Source organism: Ochotona curzoniae, unplaced genomic scaffold, assembly GCF_017591425.1.
Source record: "Ochotona curzoniae isolate NIBS_2020 unplaced genomic scaffold, NIBS_Ocur_1.0 patch345, whole genome shotgun sequence".
Classification (NCBI taxonomy): domain Eukaryota; kingdom Metazoa; phylum Chordata; class Mammalia; order Lagomorpha; family Ochotonidae; genus Ochotona; species Ochotona curzoniae.
The window spans coordinates 627,307-650,762 of NW_024466912.1; the positions used below are offsets into that span (position 1 = coordinate 627,307).

General features: G+C 43.9%; 1 protein-coding gene across 1 annotated transcript; it reads left to right on the top strand.

Moving 5' to 3' along the window:
* Positions 1-3,368: 3,368 nt before the first annotated feature.
* On the top strand, positions 3,369-23,195 carry LOC121167189 (E3 ubiquitin-protein ligase TRIM31-like). The gene is made up of 7 exons (XM_040996579.1): positions 3,369-3,785; positions 5,514-5,609; positions 12,588-12,818; positions 14,372-14,394; positions 14,863-14,984; positions 20,900-20,974; positions 22,669-23,195. The coding sequence occupies exons 1-7, from the start codon at positions 3,369-3,371 to the stop codon at positions 23,193-23,195; spliced, it is 1,491 nt and encodes a 496-aa protein (XP_040852513.1).
* Positions 23,196-23,456: the final 261 nt, after the last annotated feature.

Genomic DNA, 23,456 nt, shown 5'->3' on the forward strand with positions numbered 1-23,456 from the left:
CCCACATGGGATGCCGGTATCACAAGTGGCAGCTTTACCTGATGTACCACAACACAATCCCCACTCAATGGTTCTCAACATGCAGGTTGCCCTGAGCAGCACTGCCATCTCCTAGTGTTTAAAATGTGAATTATTGGGCTTGGCACAGTGCCTAGTGGCTAAAGTCCTTGCCTTGAATGTGCCTGAATCCCATGTGGGTACCAGTTCTGGTCCTGGTGGCCCCACTTCCTATCCAGCTCTCAGCTTGTGACCTGGGAGGGCAGTCAAGGAAGACCCAATGACTTGGGATCCTGAACCCCTGTGGGAGACTCTGAGGAGGATCCTGGCTCCTAGCTTTGGCTTGGCTCAGCTCTGGCCATTGCAGTCAGTTGGGGGGTGAGTCATCAGACCAAAGATCTTCCTCTCTGTCCCTCCTCCTCTCTGTATATATGACTGCAATAAAATAAATAAATAAATCTTTTAAAAATGTATGAATTATTGGGCCTGGCAAGTATCCTAATGGTGAAAGTCCTTGCCTTGTATGCATTAGAATCCCATATGTGTGCCAGTCCATGTCCCAACTATACCACTTCCCAACCAGATCACTGCTTTGTGGCCTGAGAAAGCAATGGGGACCCTGCATCGCTGTGGGAGACCTGAAAAAATCTCCTGATTCCTAACTTTGGACTCACTCAGTTCCTGCTGTCGTGGCCCTTGGGGATTGAACCAGTGGGTGGAACATTTCTCTGTCTCTCTTTCTCTCTGTAAATCTGACATTCCAATAAAGGTAAAATAAGTATTTTAAAATAAATACATAAAAATAAAATGTGAGTAAACCCAGCAGAGGCATGCCTTCTTCAAAAGAGAATGGAACCCTGTTAGGTCACTGTATCAGTTTTCTATTGAATTCCTTGGGGTCAAATTATAGGAATTGACATGGCACAGACTGTGACTGCTACGCCCCACATTCACTATCATCAGCTAATGATTTATGATCAGGAAACAGAGTGAACCAAGTACAAATATCAGTACACAGCTGTCATAAGGATATTCTTAAAGCACACAGTTCTGTGGCCTTGGACTGTTGTCCAACTGCAGATAATTCCCCACAGGTTCTGTCTGTGCTCTCTGGCACCAGTGTTCTATGAAGTCAAGATTGCAGGCACAGTCCTCCCTGCTCTTCTAATTAATTCAAGTTGCTTGTAAACTTCAGGCAGCCGTGGGTCTATGGGACAGTGGTAAAATCACTTCTTGGATGCCTGCATCTGTGTGGGACACACTACTTGGAGTCCCAGCCCTTCCAGTTCCAATTCAGCTTCCTGATCATGTGCACACCTGGAAGGCAGCAGGTGACGATCAAATATTTTGGGTCCTGTCACCCATGTGGGAGACCTGTGCTGAGTTCTTGGGTGCTGGATCCAGCCTGGCTCAACAGCAAGAATATTATGGCACTTGAGGAGTGAACCAGAGGATAAAGGCTTCTCTCTCTCTCTCTTTGAGATTCAAATGAAAAACTAGAATATAAGTAAGAATTTAGAAGGTGAATAATCAAGTCTTTACCCTAGCTTGAGATTTAGCCAATCTGAGCTGTAACAAGGCTTTCAGGCCATCTGATGCTTGGTTTCCCCAAGAATGGTTAAAGATATTTTCTCACAGAAGAAACTCAAAGGAAGTCAGGGTCATAGACAGGAAGATGTCTGCAGATAGGGAGACCCGAGGTAATAGAGTGGTGGGGAGGAAGGCACCCTCCTAAAGGCATTCAAATTTCCATTTTTTATGTTACCATGCCCTCAAAGGAGACCTGAATAAAAGTTAAATTCTGTCTCCAGGGAGCAGCAGTTTGGGTGAGTACAGGTTACAAAACACTGCTTTAATTCAGCCTTAAAGCAATCAGAGAGGCTTGGAAGTAGAACATTTCCAAAAGCCTTTGGCTTCCAACAGTTGCTATGACTATGGTAGTCACGTAATTTATCATCTAAAGGGGACATTTTTGAGAAACGAAGGGCATAGTGTTAATAATTATACCAGGGCAAAGGGAAAACCAGGTGGAATGTATGGCCTGTCTATGATCATAAAATCATTCACCATCCCTGTTGACCTAAGATAAGCATCAGATAAAAGTGATCAGTGTGCTTCTTGTTTTACATTTAGGACAAAATCTACAGGAAAAGCAAGTCAGGAATCAGAGTCCACATGAAAAAGGAAGAAACACAGAATAATCATTACACACACACACACACACACACACACACACACACACACACACACAGATACACACACACAGAAATTTGGAGCCTTGGAGGGGAAAGTTCCACAAAAGATAGAGCTGTAGCTGGTGTGCATCAGGAAGAGCTCCACCAGGTTCAGGAATACTGTGGAAAACAGAATGAAGTTCAGAAAGGAAGTTTCTGGGGTCAGTGCAGTGGAGTAACAAGTTAAGCCTCTGCCTACAGCACTAGCATCTCAGGTGGGTGCCAAGTTGTGCCTTGGGTGCTACACTTCCCAATCCAGCTTCCTGCTGATGTGACTGGGGGCGGGGGGTGAAGGATGGCCCAAGTGCTTGTACCTGCGTCTGCACCAATGTGGGAGACCCAGAGGAAGATCCTGGCTTCTGGCTTTGGAATGGCTCAGCGTTGGCCATTGTGGTCATCTTGGGGATCATCCAGTAGAAGATCTCTGTCTTCCTTAGATTCTCCATCACTCTCTTTGTAACTGTCTCAGAGATAAGTAAATCTGAAACAAAACAAAAGAAACTAAAACAAAAACAGAAAGGAAGTTCCTTGTGTCTTCCACTTGACTGAGAATCCCTCAAGAGAGGAATGGTTTGTGATGGTGATTGTATCTTCCATGTTTTCAAAAGATTCTTCAAAGAGGAGCCACATTACCTGTAGTAGATCTAATCTCCCTGCCATCTCTCTCTCTCTCTCTCTCTCTCAGTTTGGCTGTACCTGTAGGAGATGCCCAAAGCCTTGCCACCCAACTACTCCACCCTCTTTCTAATGCTGCTGGAAAGTCCTCTGTGACTGGACTTTATTGCCCTGGCCCTTCTGATCCAGTCACCTGCCTTATACTCAACCAGTCCAAGGTTCAATATCATCTAACATATTTATAACCAGCAAATATACTTTCTCAGTAGCCATTTTTTTCCTAAGAAGTGACTGGAGAGGATTGTCCTTCTGATTCCCCTCTACAGAATGCTCACTGGGCTGAAAATCTTACTCCTTTGAATCACATTTTTCTCTCTCTTCTTTTCCTCCCACTTTGCTCCCATGGTTGATTGACAGACTCTTTGACTTCTGCCTGCTCTCTTTCCTTCTCTCTTTTGGCACTGGTGCCCACTGCCAACTTACAGGATTCCTACAGATGAGGATCAGCCTGGATGTTCTGCCATGGCCAGCCAATGGGTTTCTACCAATCTGGAAGAGGAAGTGACCTGCCCCATCTGCCTGGACATTCTGAAGGACCCTGTCACCATTGAGTGCGGGCACAACTTCTGCCATTTTTGCATCACTCAGCTTCAGGAAGCTTCTAGGTATCACATCAAATGTCCCCTCTGCAAAAGTTCTATGAAAAGGGACACATATGCACCCAACTGGCTGTTGACAAATCTGATACAGAAAATTCGAGCTATGGATCCCTCTGAGAGGCAGCTGAAAGAAAAGGAGCTGAGATGTCCAAAGCATGGGGAGAAGCTGCACTATGTCTGTGAAGCAGATGGGGAATTCCTCTGTGTGGTGTGTCATGACTCAAAGGACCACAAATTACATGAATCCAGACTGATAGAAGAAGCTGTCGAGCATCACCAGGTAAGCACGGAGGCTCCACTTTGCGAATGGGAGTTTGGTGGAGATTGCAAACTGTTGTCTCCTTTCTGTGGGTTTGTTCTCTGTGGCTATTGCAAGAACTACTTAACCAGGTCCACTGAGCTCCTGGTTCTAGTCCAAGGAACTGCTGTCCTTGCAAACAAGGGAATAATGGAGGATGGAAAAAAGAGAGAAGGAGAGACAGAGAGGGGAAGATTTCCCATCCACTGGTTCACTCCCCAGGTGCAGTGCCAGTCCTAACTGAGCCGATCTGAAGCCAAGACCCAGGAACTTCCTGTAGGTCTCCAAGTTGGGTGCAGGGTCCCAAGGCTTTGGACCATCCTCTGCTACTTCCCAGGCCAGAAACAGGGAGCTGGATGAGGACACAAACTGAAACTCAAATAGGGTCTTGGTGCTTGCAAGAGGAGGATTAGCCAATTAGGCCATCTCGTCAGTCCCCCACAGATTTACAAAAGAAGAATTATTTATTTTTATTATAAAGGTAGATATGCCGAGAGAAGGAGAGAAGATGATCCATAAACTGGCTCATTTCCCAAATGGTTGCAATTTCTAGAGGTGAGCTGATCCTAAGCTAGGAGCCAGGAGACTCTTCCATGTCTCTCTCCCGCATGGGTGCAGAGTCCCAAGGACTTAGGTCATCCTCCTCTGCTTTCCCCAACCATAAGTAGAGAACTGGATTAGAAGGGGAGCAACCAGGACGTGAACCTGCAGCTATATGGGATGTTGTCATTTGAATGGGGAAGATTGGCCTCTTGAGCCATGCATTGGTCCCAAGACATAGGAATTTGATTCAGAAGATATGGACTCCACATTGGGGTCTCTAAGACATTATCATGTCATGTCACATGTAGTTTGACATCAAGGAGCAGCCCCCCTCATTTACCCCACTAACTGCCCCAGCAGACAAGGGAGAAAAAAAGAGTTGAAATATAGTTCCCACTCACCTCTTCCTATACCTTGACCCTTCCCACCGTATTCAGAGATGCACATAAACATGCATCCCTCTCAAGTATGTAAGCAATATTAAAAATAAGATAAATACATAAAATAAAAAAAGATGTGGGGCTCAAGTCCAGATTTTAAGTTGTTTGTGTGACTTTCAAGGGATCTTTTGGGTTCTCTGAGCCTCAGATGCCTCACCCTTCAAATCAAACTTACATCTCTTTAAAAAAAAAAAAAGGTTTCTTTTTTTGAAAGGTATATTGAGAGAGACAGACAGACAGACAGACAGATAGACAGAGACACGGAGACGGAGAAAGGTCTTCTGTCATCACTCCACCAACTGCTGAAACAGCTGGAGCTGAGACAGTCACAAATGAGAGCTGGTAGCTTCTTCCTGGTAGCCTACATAGATGCAGGAACCCAAGGACTTGGGCCATCCTTCATTGGTTTCCCAGGTCAATAGCAGCAGACCCCAAACGTACCTCTTGAAACTTGGTAGAACAGGTGAGGGAGTGGTTTTGAGAGTTGTTTGACAGTCTTGAAGCATCATCCAAACATTACTCTAAAGAGACACAGCAATCCTCTTCTCTTTTAGGTCATGTAGGTTCATATTTCTCCCTTCCCCGAAGCTGAAGAAAGGGGTATGAATTAACACTTACTCCCAGGACTCGCAGGAGCTTCTTATCTGCTCTCTGGAGAAGGCAGATGGCTTTATGAGCCCAAGGGCAATCCAGGCAGAGCCTTGACTGAAGGTCCCTCTCCCCACAGGAGCAGATCCAGTTGCATGTGGGGATCTTGGAGCAAAAGGAGCAGGAACTGGTACACATGAAGGCTCAAGTTGACAAGAAGATCAGCCACTTCATGGTAAGGAAAAACCCCAAACTGTGTTTCTTTGTTTTTGTGTGCCAAAGGAAAAAAGTTTAAAACTACATGAAAACATTTAAAACTGAACAAACTTTCAGAAAGTGAGTTTTACGCAAACTCTTGAAACAAAAAATGATGACATAAATGATAGCAGAATGTGGCAGTAAGCATAAAGGAAGTGTTTCTATTTAAATAAATATTAAAGACTTGAGAGGAAGAGTAACAGTGAGAGTGTTAGAGGAGAGACAAAGTTTTCACTCATTGTTTCACTTTACAATGGTCTCGGTGGTGAGGAGGTGGTTAAGCAGAAGCCAGAAACTCCAAGCTTCATCCATGTCTCCCATGCAGTGATAGGAGCCCAGTGTTTGGGCTATTTTCTCTTGTCTTCCAGGGTGCATTTGCAGGAACTAAATCAGAAGCAGAGCAGCCGGTACTTGAACCAGCACTCAAATTGTTTGTTGCAAACAATGTCTTAATGGGCTTTACAACAGCACTGCTGTGAGAAGTGCTTTTAAATGTGAGTTCTCAGGACCTGAATCATGGTACAGTATGATAATGTGCCTCCTTTGACAAAAGCATCACATTTGAGTACTTGTTTGAGGTCCAGCTGCTCTATATTTAATCCAGGTCCCTGCCTATGCACCTGGGAAAGCAAGAGAAGAAGGTACAAGTGCTTGTGCCCCTGCGCACACATGTGGGAGATTTGGATGGAGGTCCTGGCTCATGATTTCAATATGTCTTACCTCAGCTTGCTGTGAGCATTCAGAGAGTGAACCAGCAAAGAGAAGTTCTCTCTCTCTCAAATAAAAAAATCTCTAAGGAAAAAATAAGTTTATTCTTGGTCATCAAGATGGCGGTATAGGGTGCAGACAGGTTTGGGATGATGGAGAATCATTAGGGTGAAACACAGGGAACAGATTCCAGGAAAAGATAGGTCAGGCAGTTGGCATGGCAGTACCTGGAGACCACTGTACACAGGATAGTAGGGGCAATGGTGGAGAAGTGTTGCAGTGATAGGATAATGCACCAGCAGCCAGAGAACAGTGATCTGGACTCAGGCCATCTGGGCATCCAGTGGCAACCAGGGATCCTGTACTGGCTAGAGTGTCTGCAGCAGCCAGGTGAGTGTGGGAGTTGACTGGGAACTTCAGAAGTGAATACAGGCAAAGAACTGCTGATGTGTTTGGCCCAACAATGAGGAGAGCAGGAGCAGTGACTCCAAGACAAAATTCAGGGACGGGGTGGATCTCACATCACAGACTCTCAGTAACGCCAGATGGGACACCATTTTGTGTAGTAGTGCAAAGAGTGCGGATTTGAAGGGACTGTCAAGAACGGGCTCATTTCTGGCTAATCACACTGAACTTATCCCATAGGGAAAACAGTGCCAGCTTTGCATCCTGCAGGGACTGTGTGGTACCTGGATCTGACAGCCAGCAACTCCAGATCTTCATCAGTGCCCTGTCAGATGTCATTTTGTTTAGAGGGGCAAAGACTGAAGGGGGGGGAGAGGGTCGGGAGGAGCAGAGGTAACTGCACATGTGCTAAATCAGTAGCGAACAGGTGCCATTTTCACAGGACCAGACACTGAGGGACTGCTGGGACCATAGCTGAGCTGTGCAAGCACTTAAACTGAGAGCAAAATCACTTTTAGCTTCATGCAGGTCCCTTGGAGAAAATAGTTCCATTGTGGCACTCTACAGGCTCCACCCAAAATAGTTTCAGCAGGCGGCCCTCAGACTTGATGACCAGCTGGTGTCGGCAAGATCAGCGCCACCAACAATCCAGTTATTTAGCATAGCTGGTATTTCCCTACTCTAGGACACTGCTTGTTTACATAAAACTGACTTGCAGACCTGTGGTAACACAACTTAGAAACCACCCTAAGGAGAAGAACCTGCTAACAAGAACAGCAGTGACCAAAGGTAAAAGAAGAGACAAAGGCACAATAAATATTACTGAAGATTCTCGAGCAAAGGAGCAAAAGCTCCTCAGACTTAGCTGAGTTAACTGAGGAGGACATCAAGAAATGGGAGATATAGAATTCAGAATACTTGTTATAAAGCTTCTTATCAACAATGGGAAGCACATACATGATTCAAGGAATTTAAGGAATGTGTCACAACTGAAATAGTAGCAATCAATCAAGTAAAAGCTGACATATTAGAAATTAAGAACACAATGGAACAAATTAAAAGTAAAGTGAAAAGTCTTAATAACAGAATGAGTGAAGCAGAATTTCAGAGTTGGAAGATATTTCCCGTCACCAGGGGGAAACAAACAAAAAGCTGGAACAGAACTGAGTTGAGCTTAAAAAAAAGTATCCAAGAATTAAAAGACATGATTAGAAGGTCCAATATAAGAGTTATGAGAGTTCCAGAACATGTAGAAAGAGAAGCTAGAGTTAAAGGTGTATTCAATGAAATAATAAACAAAAACTTCCCTAATGTGGAGAAAGAATTAGAAAACAATATACAGGAGGGGCACAGAACTCCCAACAGAGTTGATCAAAAGTAAACTTCACCATGACACATGATAATCAAGCTCTCTTCAGTTGAACATAAGGAAAACATCCTTAAATTTGCACGTGAAAAAAATCAAGTGACCTGTAGAGGAATCCCAATTAGATATACTGCTAATTTCTCAGTGGAAACGCTACAGTCCAGAAGAGAATGGAGTGACATATTCTAGATTCTAAAAGAAAAAAAATTGTCAGCCCAGAATAATGTAGCCAGAAAAGCTCTATTTTGCCATTGAAAATGAGACAAAAATTTTCCACATTAAAGAAAATTCTCAGAATTTGCCTCTTCTAAATGAGCCCTACAAATGATACTCAAAGATGTCCTCTTGAAAGAGAAAAGGAATAGCAACTACCAAAATCAAAGGCAAATGTGGAGAACACCCCCCTCAAAGGCCAACAGAAGACTAAATCGAACAACAACCCATTGCTGAAATGACAGGACCAATTTCTACCCATTCATATTACATTGAATGTAAATGGCTTAAACTCATCAATCAAATGCCATAGATTAGAGGACTGGATCAAAACCCAAAACTCATCTGTTTGTTGCTTACAGGAGACACATATCACCAATTAAGATCAGTGTAAACTGAAAGTGAAAGCATGGAAAAAGATACTCCAAACTAATGGTAAGGAAAAATAAATAGCATAGTCATTCTAATAACAGATTATATAGACTTGAATGTGAAAAACATTAAAAGAGGTGAAGGACACACATAATGATCAAAGGATCCATTCAGCAAGAAGATATCACCATAATAAATGTATACACACCAAATGCCAAGGCATCTTGCTATGTGAAACAAATATTAATGAATTTAAATGGAGAAATAGACTCCAACACAATAATTATTGGGGGACTTTAATACCCCCTTTAACATCAGACAAATCGACAGTTCGGATACTCAACAAGGAAACAACAGAACATAGTTGATATCTGCTGAACCTTTCATCCTGCAGACAATACACTCTTTTTAAAATCAGTACATGGAAACTTCTCCAGAAATGACCATATTATAGGCCACAAAACAAGCCTCAGCAAATTTTTAAAAAGTCAAAATTATATCACGCATCTTCTCAGACCATCAGGGAGTCAAACTAGAGACCAAGAAGTCAAAAGAACCAGGAGGACATGCAAACATTTCCAAACAATAGAAAGCAATTTTTCCAAACCCTTTTTATGAATCCAGTATCATCTTAATACCAAAACCAGACAGAAAAACAACAGAAAAAGAGAAATACAAACTGATACCTTCAATGAACATAAACGCAAAGATCCTCAACAAAATACTAGGCAAAATGATCCAACAGCACATCAGGCTGATCACTCATCCAAACCAGGTGGGATTCATCCCCTGGTTTGCAGGAATGATTCAACATTCACAAATCAATAAATGTGGTACATCACAACAACAAATAGAAAAATAATAACCATATTATCATCTCAATAGATGCAGAGAAATCAGTTGATAAAATTCAACACCACTTCATGCTGAAAACCCTAAGCAAGATAGGCATAGAAAGAACATTCTATAACACAAAAGCAATACACGAAAAACCCAACTCTAGTATCATACTCAATGGGGAAAGATTAGAAGCCTTTCATCTAAGATCTGGAAATAGACAGTGATGTCACGGTCACCACTACTCTTCAATATAGTATTGGAAGTCCTTGCCAGAGCTATTAGGCAAAAAAAAAAAAAAAAAAAGAATTAAAGGAATTCAACTTGGAAAAGAGAAAATGAAATTATGATTTTCTACGTAGGAGAACCAAAAGACTCAGTCAAGACACTATTGGAACTAATAAGAGACTTTGGCAGGGTAGCAGGATACAAAATTAATGAACACAAATCGATGGCACTAGTGTACACAAATAATTCCATGGATGAGAAAGAAATTGTAAGTACAGTCCCCTTTAAAATAGAGGAGAGGAATCTTAAATACCTAGGAATTAAGCTAACTAAATATGTGAAAGACCTCTATGATGAAAACTATAAAGCATTAGAAAGGAAATAGAGGAAGACCTTGAAGATGGAGAAACTTACCATGTTCCTGGATTGGCAGGATCAATATCATCAAAATGACCATATTACTAAAAGCAATATACAGATTCAATGCAATCCCAATCAAAATCCCAGCAATATTCTTCTTCTCAGAAATAGAAAAAAGATGCAAAAGTTCATCTGGAATCACAAGAGACCACAAATAGCTAAAGCTATCCTGAAAAATAAAAATCAAGCTGGAGGAATCACAATTCCAGACCTCAAGACATACTACAGAGCAGTGGTCATCAAAACAGTCTGGTACTGGTACAGAAACAGAGAAGAAGATCAATGGAACAGAATAGAAACACCAGAAGGGAGCCCACACATGTGTAGCCAACTAATTCTTGGCAAGAAAACTAAAAATAATCCAGGAAAAAGCCCGGTTTCTTCAACAAATGCTGTTGGGACAATTGAATAGCAACTTGTAGAATTAAGAAGCAAGAGTTGCACCTGTCACTTACACAAAAATCAGCTCTAAATGTATCAAGGACTTAAATCTACACCCAGAAATCACCCAACTATTAAAGGAAAACATAGAAAACACACTCCAAGATACAGCAACAGGAAAAGACTTCTTAGAAAAGATGCCAAAAGCAAAGGCAACCAGAGCTAAAATGAAGAAATGAGACTACATCAAACTAAAAAGCTTCTGCACAGCAAAGGAAACAATTAACAACATCAAGAAGCAACCAACAGAACGGCACAAAATTTTTTCATACTACACAAGTGATAGGGGACTAATATCCAGGATTTACACAGAACTTCAGACCCAGGGAGCAAAAATTTAAAAAAAACCTATAACAAAATGGGTGAAGGAAATGAACAGACGTTTTTCAAAAGAACAGATTCAAATGGCTAACAGACATATGAAAAGATGCTCAGGCTCCTAGCCGTCACAGAGATATAAAGGAACACCATGTTGAAGTACCACCTAACTCCAGTGAGACTAGCCTACATTCAGAACTTGAATAACACCACCTGCTGGAGTGGATGTGGGGAGAAAGGCACCTTCCTTCACTGCTGGTGGGAATGTAGGCCAGTACAACCACTGTGGAAATCAGTAGGAAACATAGGAAGCACTCTCCAAGATACAGGAACAGGGAAAGGCTTCTTGGAAAAGACACCAAAAGCACAGACAGTCAAAGACAAAATAAACAAACAGGACTACATCAAACTAAAAAGCTTCTGCACAGCAAAGGAAACAATTAACAACATCAAAAAGCAACCAACAGAATGGGAGAAAAATCTTTGCACACTTCACAAGTGATAGGGGACTAATATCCAGGATTCCCAAAGAGCTTCAGAAACCCAGGGAGAGTAAAAAACAAACCAACCAACCAACAAACAAAACTTTGAATGTGTGAAGGAAATGAGCATTATTTTTTAAAGAACAAATTCAAATGACTAATAGACATATGGAAAGATGTTCAAGCTCCCCAAATGTTAGGGAGACACAAATGAAAACCACATTAAGTTTCCATCTAACTCCAGTGAAGTTGGCCTACATTCAGAACTCTACTACAACACCTGCTGGCATTGATATGGGGTAAAGGTACCCTTATTCACTGCTGGTGGGAGTGCAGGCTAGTACAACGACTATGGAAATCAGTATGGAGCATGTTTAGAGAACTACAAATAAACTTGCCATATGACGCAGCTATCCTGCCCCTAGGAATATATCAAAGGAAATGAAATCTGCATATGAGAAGGGAATCTGTAATCCTATATTTACAGCAGCACAAACTACAATAGCAAAGACATGGAAACAACCCAGATGTCTGTCCAAAAAAGAGTGGTTAAAGAAACTGTGGTACATCTACTCCATGGAATATTACTCAGTCGTTAAAAAGAATGAAATCATACCATTTGCAACCAGATGGTCCCAACTAAAGACCATTATGCTCAGTAAAATAAGTCAATCCCAAAAGAACAAATGGCATATATTCTTTCTGACATAAGGCAGCCTTCATGTAAACTGTAAGATCAGTAACCCTTTTCATCCTGTGTTTGGCTGGATTCCATGTGTTTTGATGTTTTTGGTTTTGTTTTCATTTCTTTCAAATAGTTTCTTTTCTCTTGTTGAATTCATTGCTGGCTCATGGATCACACAGTGGTATCATTTTACCCAAGAGGCTTTTGTGTTTTCTTTTTCATTTCTTCACCCATGCGTTGGTTATTCAGTGGTGCGAAAACCAGTCTGGGGGTGAGATTTTGGGGAGAGGGCAGGGAAATCCCAGACCCTATGGAATTGTACTATAAAATTCAAAACTAAAAAAAGAAAGTTTGCTCTCATCTATTCTCAAGTTCTACATGGGTACTCAGTATAATCAAATACAAAAATTAAAATGGAATAGCATCAGTGGAATGTCAGTTGAGAACATCTCTTCTCTATGTCCCTATAATTGTACCAAGGCCCAGGTGAATATTGAGAAGCAACGGATCCACACAGAATTCAAGCACCTGCAGCAGGTACTGGACGAGAATAAGAACTTCCTCCTGTCCAACATCGAGCATCAGGCTCAACATGGTGTCAAGGAGTGTGAGCAGTATAACGCTGACACCCAGGCGCAGCTCAGCTTGCTAAGGGATCTCATGGATACTCTGAAGGCCAAGCAGCAGATGCCACCCAGACAGCTGCTGCAGGTGAGCTCTCAGGGGTGGAATCACTGCAAAGCAGAGCTCGGGGATTGTGTCTGGCCAGCACACCTGTGCCTGGCAGAATCCTCAACACTACCTCTAGGGCCGCACCATCCAGCAGAAAGAGTTGAAATGGTAATATGTCATTTGGAACAGTAGTATGAGCCACATGTGTGATTTAGAATAGGTAACCCACATAAATAATTTAGAAATATACTGTCAGTTACTGCCCAGCATAATTTAGAAATGTAACATGAACCACATGTATAATTTAGAAATGTATTGCAAGCCACATAGGAAGAGCTTCAGCATGCAGAAGGCCAGGTGTTTGGTGCAGTGTTTGACATGCGACTTGGAGATTCCATGTTCCGTGTGGGTGAGCCTGGTTGGAACCCTACCTCCACTTCCCACCCAGCTTCCTGCTAATGTTGGCCCTGCAAGGAAGCAGTGGATGAGGCAAGTCCTGGGATCCAGCAACCAGTGTGAGAGACCTGGGCTGTGTTTCAGGCTCCTGACTGCCACCTGGCTAAGCCCTGGTTTTGTGAGCTTTTAGGGAATAAAGCAGCAGATGGAGCATCTTTCAATTGTCTCTGTCTCTCTACCTTTCAGATAGATGAAAATTATATTTTAAAATATGTGGGACTGGAGCTGTGGCTTGGTGAGTTAAGAAGCTGCCTGTAGCACCAGCATACCATATGCATTCTGGTTAGATTCCAGCTGCTTCAATTCTTATCCAGTTCCCTGCTAACGTGCTTGGGAAAGCAGCAGAGGATAGGTCAAAGCCTTGGGACCCTGCACCCATGTGCGAGATGCAAAAGAGTCTCTTGGTGTTGAATTAGCTCAGCTCCATCTGTTGCAACCACGTGGAAACTAATCAGCAGATGAAAGATATTTCCTTCTGTCTCTTCTTCTCTTTGTAAATCTGCCTTTCCAACAAAAATAAATCTCCCATTTGTTAAAAATCCATGTGCAAAATAATTGTAAATAGACTTCAAAATATTGACCACAAAAGAAATTTTTTTTCTTAAAGGTTTTATTTATTTACTTGAAAGGCAGTGTTACAGTGAGAGAGGGAAAGACAGTAAAAAAGAGAGAGAGATCTGCTATTATTGGTTCATTCCCCAAATGGCCACAGTGGCCTGGACTGTGCCAGGCAAGAGCCAGAAGCTTCTTCTGGGTTTTGTGAACCATTGTGCTGGTTGGAATGTTCATTCTTTTCTTTCAAGTAATTTCATGCAAATTTACTCCTGTCTTTTCCCTGGCCCAGTGTATAGGGCTCCCCTGCTAATTTAAGTATCAGACAAAATTTATTTCCAAAATGTTATTCTCTTTCTAATCGTCAATGGTTCTTGTTGGTGTCTAACCATGTCTTCACTTGGAGTCATATGAGCACTTCATGGAGGTGTCCCTGTGAGTGAGAACAGGGGAGAGAAGAGACAGAAAAGTCTCAGAGATGTTCTCAACCCTCTGGCTCTGCCCACACCTACTTGCCTCTCGGCTCCTCATGGCCACAAGAGTCAGCTAGTGCTGAGATCATACTGTTTGTCTTTCTCTTCCAGGACATCAAAGGCACCTTGAAAAGGTATGATGGTCAGCCCACATGCATGCTGCCCCCTGAATCATTCAAGGATCAATATCCACCTTAGCTTCAGATAATCTCAAATGTTACCTGCTCACCAACGCCCACACCCCGGGATTTTGCACTCAGAGGTTTATGCTGCATTAGGAAAATCTGAGCTGAGCAAATGAGTTTGCTGTGAGAGACCTGAGCTGTTCTCCCCATCTCCCTGGTCCTCCTCCAGGCCCCCTGCTCAGCTGGATGCCTCCTGGTCCCTTCTCTCTTTCCCACTGCTTTTCTCCTTCCCCTTTCACGTCCAAGTCTCCTTGGGCAGCTTCTCACACCAGCCTATCATCAGTGACAACCTATCATTAGGGAGCTCAATGCTCCCTAGTCCTTGATACTCACTACCACTACCACTGCCATGTTTCCATCCTCACAAGGCTGGGTCCAAAGGACCAGACTCCCACTCAGTGCTGCCTGTTCTCCTAGGAGTGAAGAGTTTCAGGTTCAGTTTCACAGCAAAACCCCAATTCCTCTGGACCTGGATCAACAACTCAATGAAGCAAAGTCCAGACATGACTCCGTGATTGAGAGCCTGAGGAAATGTGGAGGTAAGAAAGAGGCTGAAAGGGCCTCTGTTCCCCACCTGGAAGAGTCTCTCCTGTCAGCAGCTATCACAGCATCCATCCCATCCAGGGTCTATGAGCCTGGTCATGCCTGCCTCAGGCATTTTCCCATGCTCTGTTCCACATGGTTTTTGTCTATAATGTCGCTCGCTGATTTTTGTGTTATCCCCCTGGCCTAGGTCCGTCACCATGGGCAGAAGAACAAGGTTATGCCTTCCCAGGACTTTTGGCTCTATGATCTTTAGCCCATGGTTGTCTGTTTCCTTGTTACTGTGATACATACTTCTATTTCTTACTACAGAAAATGCATTCATAATTGATGATGTTTTGAAGATTCTGTCTTGCAGGAAAACAGATCAGCCAGGACAGAGTGTAAGGTTGGGTATTGAGTTACATTTTCATAAGAGTACTCTTGGTTTGCAACTAGGATTAAGCGTTGGTGTCTGTAGGAATGTCCTTCAATGTGATGGGTGTGTGTTTCTAAGCTAAAAGTAATGGTGGCTGATTGGAACCTTGTTCTTCGGGCTAGCACAGGAGCATTTCTTCCCCCAAATCTCCCATGCACTATATGGGGGCAATGCCCCCAGGAATAAGCATCCTCCCCATTTATGCGTGAATCTCCACTTTCTTTCTTTTGCTGTTGTTTATTTTTTAACATTTTATTGATGATTTCAATGATTGGCTGTTTTTTTTTGAAAGGCAGAGCATCAAGAGAACAGGAGAGACAGAAAAGAATAGGAGAGACAATCCATGTGCTGGCTCATTCTCTAAATGATTGAGACAGCAGGGCCTGGGCCAGGCTGAAATACAAGCCAGGAATCCCATGTGGGTTTTCTACAAGGATGGCAGGATCCAAACACTTGAGCCATCTTTTGCTGTTTTCTCAGTTCTTTGCAGGGTGTTGGATTGAAAGTGGTGTGGTAGAAATGATCACCCAATGGAGAGGTGGCCAAATGGGATATTAACATCACAGATTTCAGCTTTACTTGTTATGTCACAACACAGGCTCCAATACCACAAAATATAAAAGTATAGGAGGCCTGGGAAGGAAACAAAAATGCCCCAAAGCCTTGGGACCCTGCACCCGTACGGAAGACCCAAAATAGGTTCCTGGCTCCTAGATTCACATTGGCTCTGCTACTGCTGTTGCAATTATTTGGGGGTGGTGGTGTTGGTGGTGGTGGTAGACTAGCAGATAGAAGATCTTTCTCACTTTTCTCTGTAAGATCCGATTTGCCTTTCCAATAAAAACCTTTAATAAAAATTACAGGAAGCTAGTTTAAATGTTTATGGAAAATATGTACAAGAATACTTAAAATTGTTTGAACTAAAATGAACTTTTTAAAAAAGTTTTTTATTGGAAAGTCAGATTTTTAATTTAAAAATTAATTTTTATTGGAAAATAAGACTGAGAGAAGGAAAGAACGATCCTCCACTCACTCATACACTCTGCAAGTTTCCACAATTGCTGGAGCTGTGTCAATGCAAAACCAGGAGCCAGGAGCTTCCCCATGTCTCCTAGGTGGGCACAGAGTCCCAAGGCTCTGGGCCATCTTACACAGCTTTCTCAGGTCACCAGCATTGAACTGGACTGGAAGTGAAACAGCCAGGACATGAAAGGGCACCCATATTGGATGCCAGTGTTCACAGGCAGAGGACTAGCCAATGGAGTTATCATGCTGGCCTCTTAGACAAATTTTAAAAGGCTCATTTTGGGTGGTAGCACAGTAGCCTAGCTACTAAAATCCTCAACTTGCATGCACTTGAATTCCATATGGGATGATCCAAAGTCTTTGAAACTTATAAATGTGTGCGAGACACAGAAGAAGCTTCTAGTTCTGGGCTTCTGAGCAGCTCAGCTCTGGTTCCTGTAGCCATTTGGGATGTGAACCTGCGGTTGGAAGATCTTTTTCTGAATCTCTCTTCCTTTTTCTGAATCTACCTTTCTATAAAAATAAATAAACCTAAAAATACTATTGTTTAAAAAGCAGAGAATTGGAAGAACTCAATCCTGATCTCAAATGTGGTTGTAGGGGACCAAGCTTTTCAGATATTTTTGCTGCTTTTCCAGAACATAGACAGGGTGCTGGATCATAAATTGAGTACCTGGGACTTGAATCTGTGTCCATATAGGATGTGCCATTGCAACAGATTAGCCTGATACAGCATGGTGCCAGTCCCCATGAAATTGTTATTATTTAATTACTACATTGCATTCATAATGTGACACATTCTCATAGGCTTTGTGGTTCCCCAAACCTTTCCCTGTGCCCTCCCCTGCAAGGTGGATTCCTCCACCTTGTTGCAGTATTACAGTTCAAATCCAGTCATGATTCTTCCATTGCAAGCATGTACCATGCATAGAGTCCAGCATCTTATTGTCCAGGTAAATTCAGCAGTTTGTTGGGGAGACCATCTCCGGTTTGAAGGTAGAGCTGGCAGAATATCATCCCTATCAATTAAGAGCCCCAACATAAGAACAACAGCAATTTACAATATTATGGAATTAATTGACATGGTATTGAGTAACAAATATGTTTTTAAAAATGCAAGTTCTTAACCACATCCTGTGACTACTTCATTGATATTTCTATTTTTTTAAAAGATTTTTATTATTTTTATTGAAAGGCGGATATACAGAGAGGAGAGACAGAGAGGAAGATCTTCCGTCTGATGATTCACTCCACAAGTGAGTCGCAACGGCTGATGCTATGCTGATCTGAAGCCAGGAGCCTCTTCCGGGTCTCCCACGCTGGTGTAGGGTCCCAAAGCTTTGGGCCATCCTCGACTGCTTTCCCGGGCCACAGGCAGGGAGCTGGAAGCAGGGCTGCTGGGATTAGAACCGGTGCCCATATGGGATCCCGGGCATGCAAGGAGAGGACCTTAACCAACTGCGCCACAGTGCCGGGTCCGACATTTCTATTTTAGTTTATATACGGAACGGGCTGCTATACACCTTTAAATGGCTATAGGATACTATAGAGCTGTCTTGTGTCTTGCACTGCTTTGGTGGTATCCCACAGGTTTTAGAATGTTGTATCTGAGTTTTCATTGGTTTCCATAATGTTTTTTATTTTATCTTTAATTTCTTCTTTGATCCATTGGTCATTTAATAGCATATTGTTCAAGAGTTTATGAACAAGAGTTTATGTATTTCCAAGAGTTTATGTATTTCCTGGGGCATTTTGAATTGTTGATTTCCAGTTTCATTCCTTGGTGGTCTGATTAGGTGCATGCTATGGTTTCAATTTTTTTGAAGTTAGTCAGATTTGCTTTGTGTCCTATCCTGTGGTCGATCCTGGAGAAGATGCCATACACTGCTGAAAAAAATGTGTAATCTGTGGCCTTAGGATGAAAGGTTCTATAAAGGTCTACTAAGTCCAGTTGCTCTATTTTTTGTGTGTGAGTTCTGTAGTTTCTCTGTTGATCTCTTGTCTCATTGATATGTCTATTGGAATTAATGGGGTATTCATAGCTCCCATGATTATTGTATGTTCATCTATGTCTCCTCTTAGGTCCATAAGTAATTGCTTGACCTAGCTGGGTGAATTTGGAGCATAGATGTTGATGGTAATCACTTCTTGATGGATCTTTTCTTTCAGCAATATAAAATGTGTCCTTTTTGATGTTTGTCATGTTGAAGTCTATATCATCTGAAATTAGGACAGCTACATCAGCCTTTTTTTCTCATCCATTGGCATGAAATATCTTTTTCCATCCCTTCACTTTCAGTTTCTTAGCATCTTTTCTTGTTAAATGTATCTCCTGTAGACCACAGATAATTGGGTCCTGTTTGTTGATCCAATCTATTAATCTATGTCTTTTGACTGATGAATTTAGGCCATTTGTGTTAAGAGTTAATATTGAGACTGCAATTTTGTCCTGCCATGCACGTGTGTTTTTGTGGGTGTTGGTATCTGTTTGATTGTTTTTCCTTGCAAGGTCTTTCCATTTGCCATCTTTCCTTATGGTTTGCTTTCTTTTTTATGGGATTAGCACATTTTTAAGGAGATTTTGTAGAGCTGGTTTTGTGCTGGCATATTCTTCTAATTTCTCTTTGCTATGGAAGTATCTAATTTCATTCTCAAATACAAATGAGATCTTTGCTGGGTACAATATTCTTGGTTGACAGTTGTTCTGTTTCAGTATTTGAAAGATTTTATTCCATTCCCTTCTTGCCTGGAGCATTTTCTCTGAGAAGAGAGCAGTGATTCTGATGGGCCTGCCTCTAAATGTAAGCTTGTCTATGCTTCGTGCTAGTCTCAGAATTCTTTCTTTGTATTCGTTGGAGGGGAGCTTGAGTACCACATGTCTGGGTGAGGATCTCTTTGGGTCAAATCTGTTGGGGGTTCTCTGTCCTTCCTGGATTTGGACTGGGTTCATGTTCCAAGTGTTTTGGAAGTTCTCCTGTATAATTTCATCAAGCACCGGTTGCATACCTGTCTCTCTTTCCACTCCTTCTGGAAGGCCTATAATTCTGATATTTGACTTCTTGATGTTGTCTTTCATTTCCTGTATGGCCTTATTGGCCTTGTTCAAGTTTTTCTCCAGCTGATTGATAATCTGCCTGCTTTCATTCTGGGTGTCTTCCAATTCAGAGATCCTGTCTTCTGCTGTATTAATTCTGTTGGATAGGCTCTCAACTTTGTGCTGCAGGTCAAGGATCTTATTTTTGACTAATTTTTTTTCTGTGATCATGTGATTTTTGAATTCCTTGAGCTCCTCCCATCATTTTTCATTGTCTCTGAAGAGTTTTATAATTATTTTCTGAATTCCTTGTCTTCATCTGTCACCTCTGGGGTTGACAGGCCTTTTGGTGATTTTTCGGGGTTGGTACTGGCTCCTTCCCCTGACTCATTTCTTCTCCTGTGAGCTTTCCCCATGTCTATGTGTTCTCTGATATTGCTTGCTTCTAACCCTTGACCTCTGCTGCCACCTTGTGGGTGACCTGAGGTCTTGTTGACCTAGATTTTTTTTCCTTCTTTGTGGTACCTGGGTTCCCTTCTTCCTAGTTTTTCAGTCGCAGGACTTTGCGGTCTTGTGAGCTCTTCAAAAAAGGGCGATGTTTACAGTATCTATTAGGTCTCCCTTCTTTGGGCTTCTCATGACCCTGGGATTGTTGCAGCCCAGTGCTGGGGAGTTCCAGTTCCCAGGTTCGCCCAGGCTCTTTGTTTCTGTGCCTAGTCACCCTCTCCGGCCTGTCTGCCCAGATCAAGCCTGCCGTGAATTGCTCAGTTCAGGCACCCTTCACTGCGTTTTGTTCCTGAGATCAGTTCAGACACTCTTCACTGCGTTTTGTTCCCGAGATCCGCCTGCCCCTCACCTCCTGCTAAGGGTGGGTACATTGCTGTGTTAGTGACTCACCAAGGTTCGCTCCCTGAATTTTGCTCATCAAATTTTGCTGGAGTCTCTGCAGCCCGGGGCACCCTATTTGACCCTCTCAGGTTGACAATCCCAGTCTTTTGTGTCTGTTTTACTGCTGCGTGCAGCCTTTCTCAGTCCTGGCGGCACTGGGGGGATTTCCCATAGTGTTCCCCACATTTTTTCCTCTTGGGCTCACTTCAGTCTGCTCCCATCCCTAACTTTTAGGACCCTCGGTCACACTGGTCTACTTCCATGAGCCATATTGACTCCTCCTCAGTCACTATGAATTTTTAAGTTCCCCAAAATGAGTGGCTCCTGTTCCACATCTCATTAGATGTCCACTGAACAATGCTGGGCTGCATGGCCACATCAGGGAAGCTGGGTAGCAAGACTGAAAAATCTCAAGTGATCTGAGAATGTGAGAGACAACTCCAGGTCACTGCTCCTACGGGATTCACATCTGGGCACTGTGGTGTAAACCTAAGTTCCTTACTCAACTTCTCTAGTCTCTCATGCCTTCCGTTCCCTATCCACAGACCAGCTGCAGGCTGGAAGCAAGAAAGACCACGGCAAGTTCCTTCAAGACAAGAGGACAATCCTCAGGCAGAGTGGTAAGTAGGGGGTTAGGGCTGCTTCCTGCCACTGGGGAAGAGTGAGACCCCCAAACAGGAAGGTGACTTCTCCCACAAAGGGAGAAGAACAGGTCTTGGGGGTATTTTATACTTTTAGATTCAAGTAACTCACAGCCACTCAAAAACATTCCAAGTAATAAAAAGTCATCAATTGATGTCTCCCCTGCTCAGCGCCAGGGAAGATAAAAATGGGTCTAGATGCACTGGATGCAGGGCATCTCTGCCATCTTAACTGCCCAGCTGGGCAATGACCATGCTCCTGGGGAAGGTCTCTGTGGGAGGGACAATGGCAGGACACTTCACCTTCAATGGGAACTCAGTGTTTCCCACACCAAGGGCCCAGTGGCACAGGTTAGCAGCAACCCTCCTCCCACCCCCACCCCTGCCACTCCTGCTGACCCTAAAGCCAACTGAAAGGTTTCCGCTCTTCCTTTGGGGGCAATGGTTGTGCCTACTGGGGATCACTGGCTCAAGTTACTCCGGATTGGCTGGGTTTGGGATGGGGCATTGCCTTTGCTTAGCTCACAGGCTCTGACTTTCAAGACCAAAGTTAGCTTTCCCTCTCTAACTCCTAGGGTGCCTCCCTGAGACAAATAACCCTGACATGGACAGAAGCTCACAGCCTGAGCCAGCATCCCCAGGTAGGAGTCTGGTCTTGAACACAGGAGACTGCCTGTGGGGCTGGAGGGGATACAAAGCCAGTGGCCACAGCCTGCAGAGGGAGCTGCAGACTTGTGTCCTCGCCCTCACCACAGCTGCTGGGACCAATGACTGTTCTCAGTGCCAACCTGAGGAGGAAAAGGGAAAGAACAGAAAACAGGGATGAGAGTCAGAGGGAGGAGGTTGATGGAAGAGGGAGCACTGTGGCCTCCACAGGCTTTGAAGATGTGTCACATCCCACAGGTGGTGTGGGCAGACATGAGGTGTGGGGGAGGACAAGACCCACTCTGTCCCTGTCTACTTTCTACTAACTGTGGGAGGTGGTAGCCCCGTAGTGAGCTCCTTGAGCTTGTGTGGACAGAGGGGGATTCCTGCCCTCATGATCCAATGGGCCTGGCTCTTCTTTCCTTCTCTGTAAAAGGTGACCTAATAGCCAACCCGGCATCTTCAACTCTCCACACTCCAGCTCAAATCAAACGGCAATTTAAGTTCTCCTTTGAGATGAATGTCACTAGGCCAGACCTGAGCCTGCGAAGAGACAAGGTGTTTTATGCAAGAGCTCCCGGGAACGCTAGTGACACTGACACCAGGAACACCTGGAGCATCCAAGGCCCCTCAAGTTCTTTGGTGCTCCAGCCGGTACTGAGTGAGTGTCTAGGGACAATTGGGTGCTCCATCTTGAGGGGAGCTAAGGGAGAGGTCTGGTCTCCTGGGACTGGATGTGGGGCAGCTGTCGTGGGGATGACTCCCAGGAGGGAAGCACTTGTTCTTAGAAGCCATAATCATGCTGGCCTTCTGGCCTTCACATGGACTGAGGTGCTCTCTAGTGGACACACGAGGTCCCTGCATCTGTGCCCACTCCTCTTCCCTCCTCCTGTGTGAAATCCACACAGGAGTCAAGGCCTGCCTGCTCACAGATGGCAGAACCCATCCCCATGGACATGACTGGCAAGGTAAAATCTTCCTCTGTGGGGACTTGACCAGTGTGCTTCTTTCCCCTCCTCTTCCTACAGCCCCCGTGACCTTCAATGCGGCCTCTGCCCATCCTGACCTGAACTTTTCCCAGGATCTGAAAATGGTGACAATGGATACATTTCCGCCAAAGTTCTCGGAGGATCCAGCAGTGCCACAGCGCTTCTTCCCGTCCCGTTGCGTGCTGGGCTCTCCAGGCTTCTCCACCGGCCGCCACACCTGGGAGGTGGAGCGCAGTGGACCCAGGGGCGGGGCCTGTGTAGTGGGTGTGGCGTGGGAGCAGGCCCCTCGGCAGGGCAGCCTGACCCTGGAGCCTGCCAGCGGCTTCTGGGTGCTGCGCTTCAGCAACTTGGAGTGCCAGGCGCTCATTGGAAGCAACATAGGGGAGGACTTCCCGGTCTGTCCCAGGAGAGTGGGTGTCTGCGTGGATTTTGAGGGCAAGGAGGTCAGCTTCTATGACGCTGATACCAACGACCACATCTACACTTTCCAGGCCTCCTTCCCGGGGAAGATCTTCCCTTTCTTCAGGCTGCTGTTCTCAGGCACCCAGCTCACCCTGAACCCCTAGCCATGCTACTTGGATACTCTCTGCGATTCCTTGGGGCAAGCTCTTTGCTAGGCGGTAGTGCTGACACAAGGTTTACAGGAGACCAGGGTCTGAAGTCTTTGACTTCACTTTATAATTTTGCTTTTTAAGATTTATGTACTTTGAAATCCAATGCAGTAGCCTGTGGCTAAGTCCTTGCATTGCAACCGCTGGGATTCAATAGGTGGACTTGTTCCCAATCAGCTCCCTGCTTGTGGGCTGGGAAAGCCCGGAGCATGACCC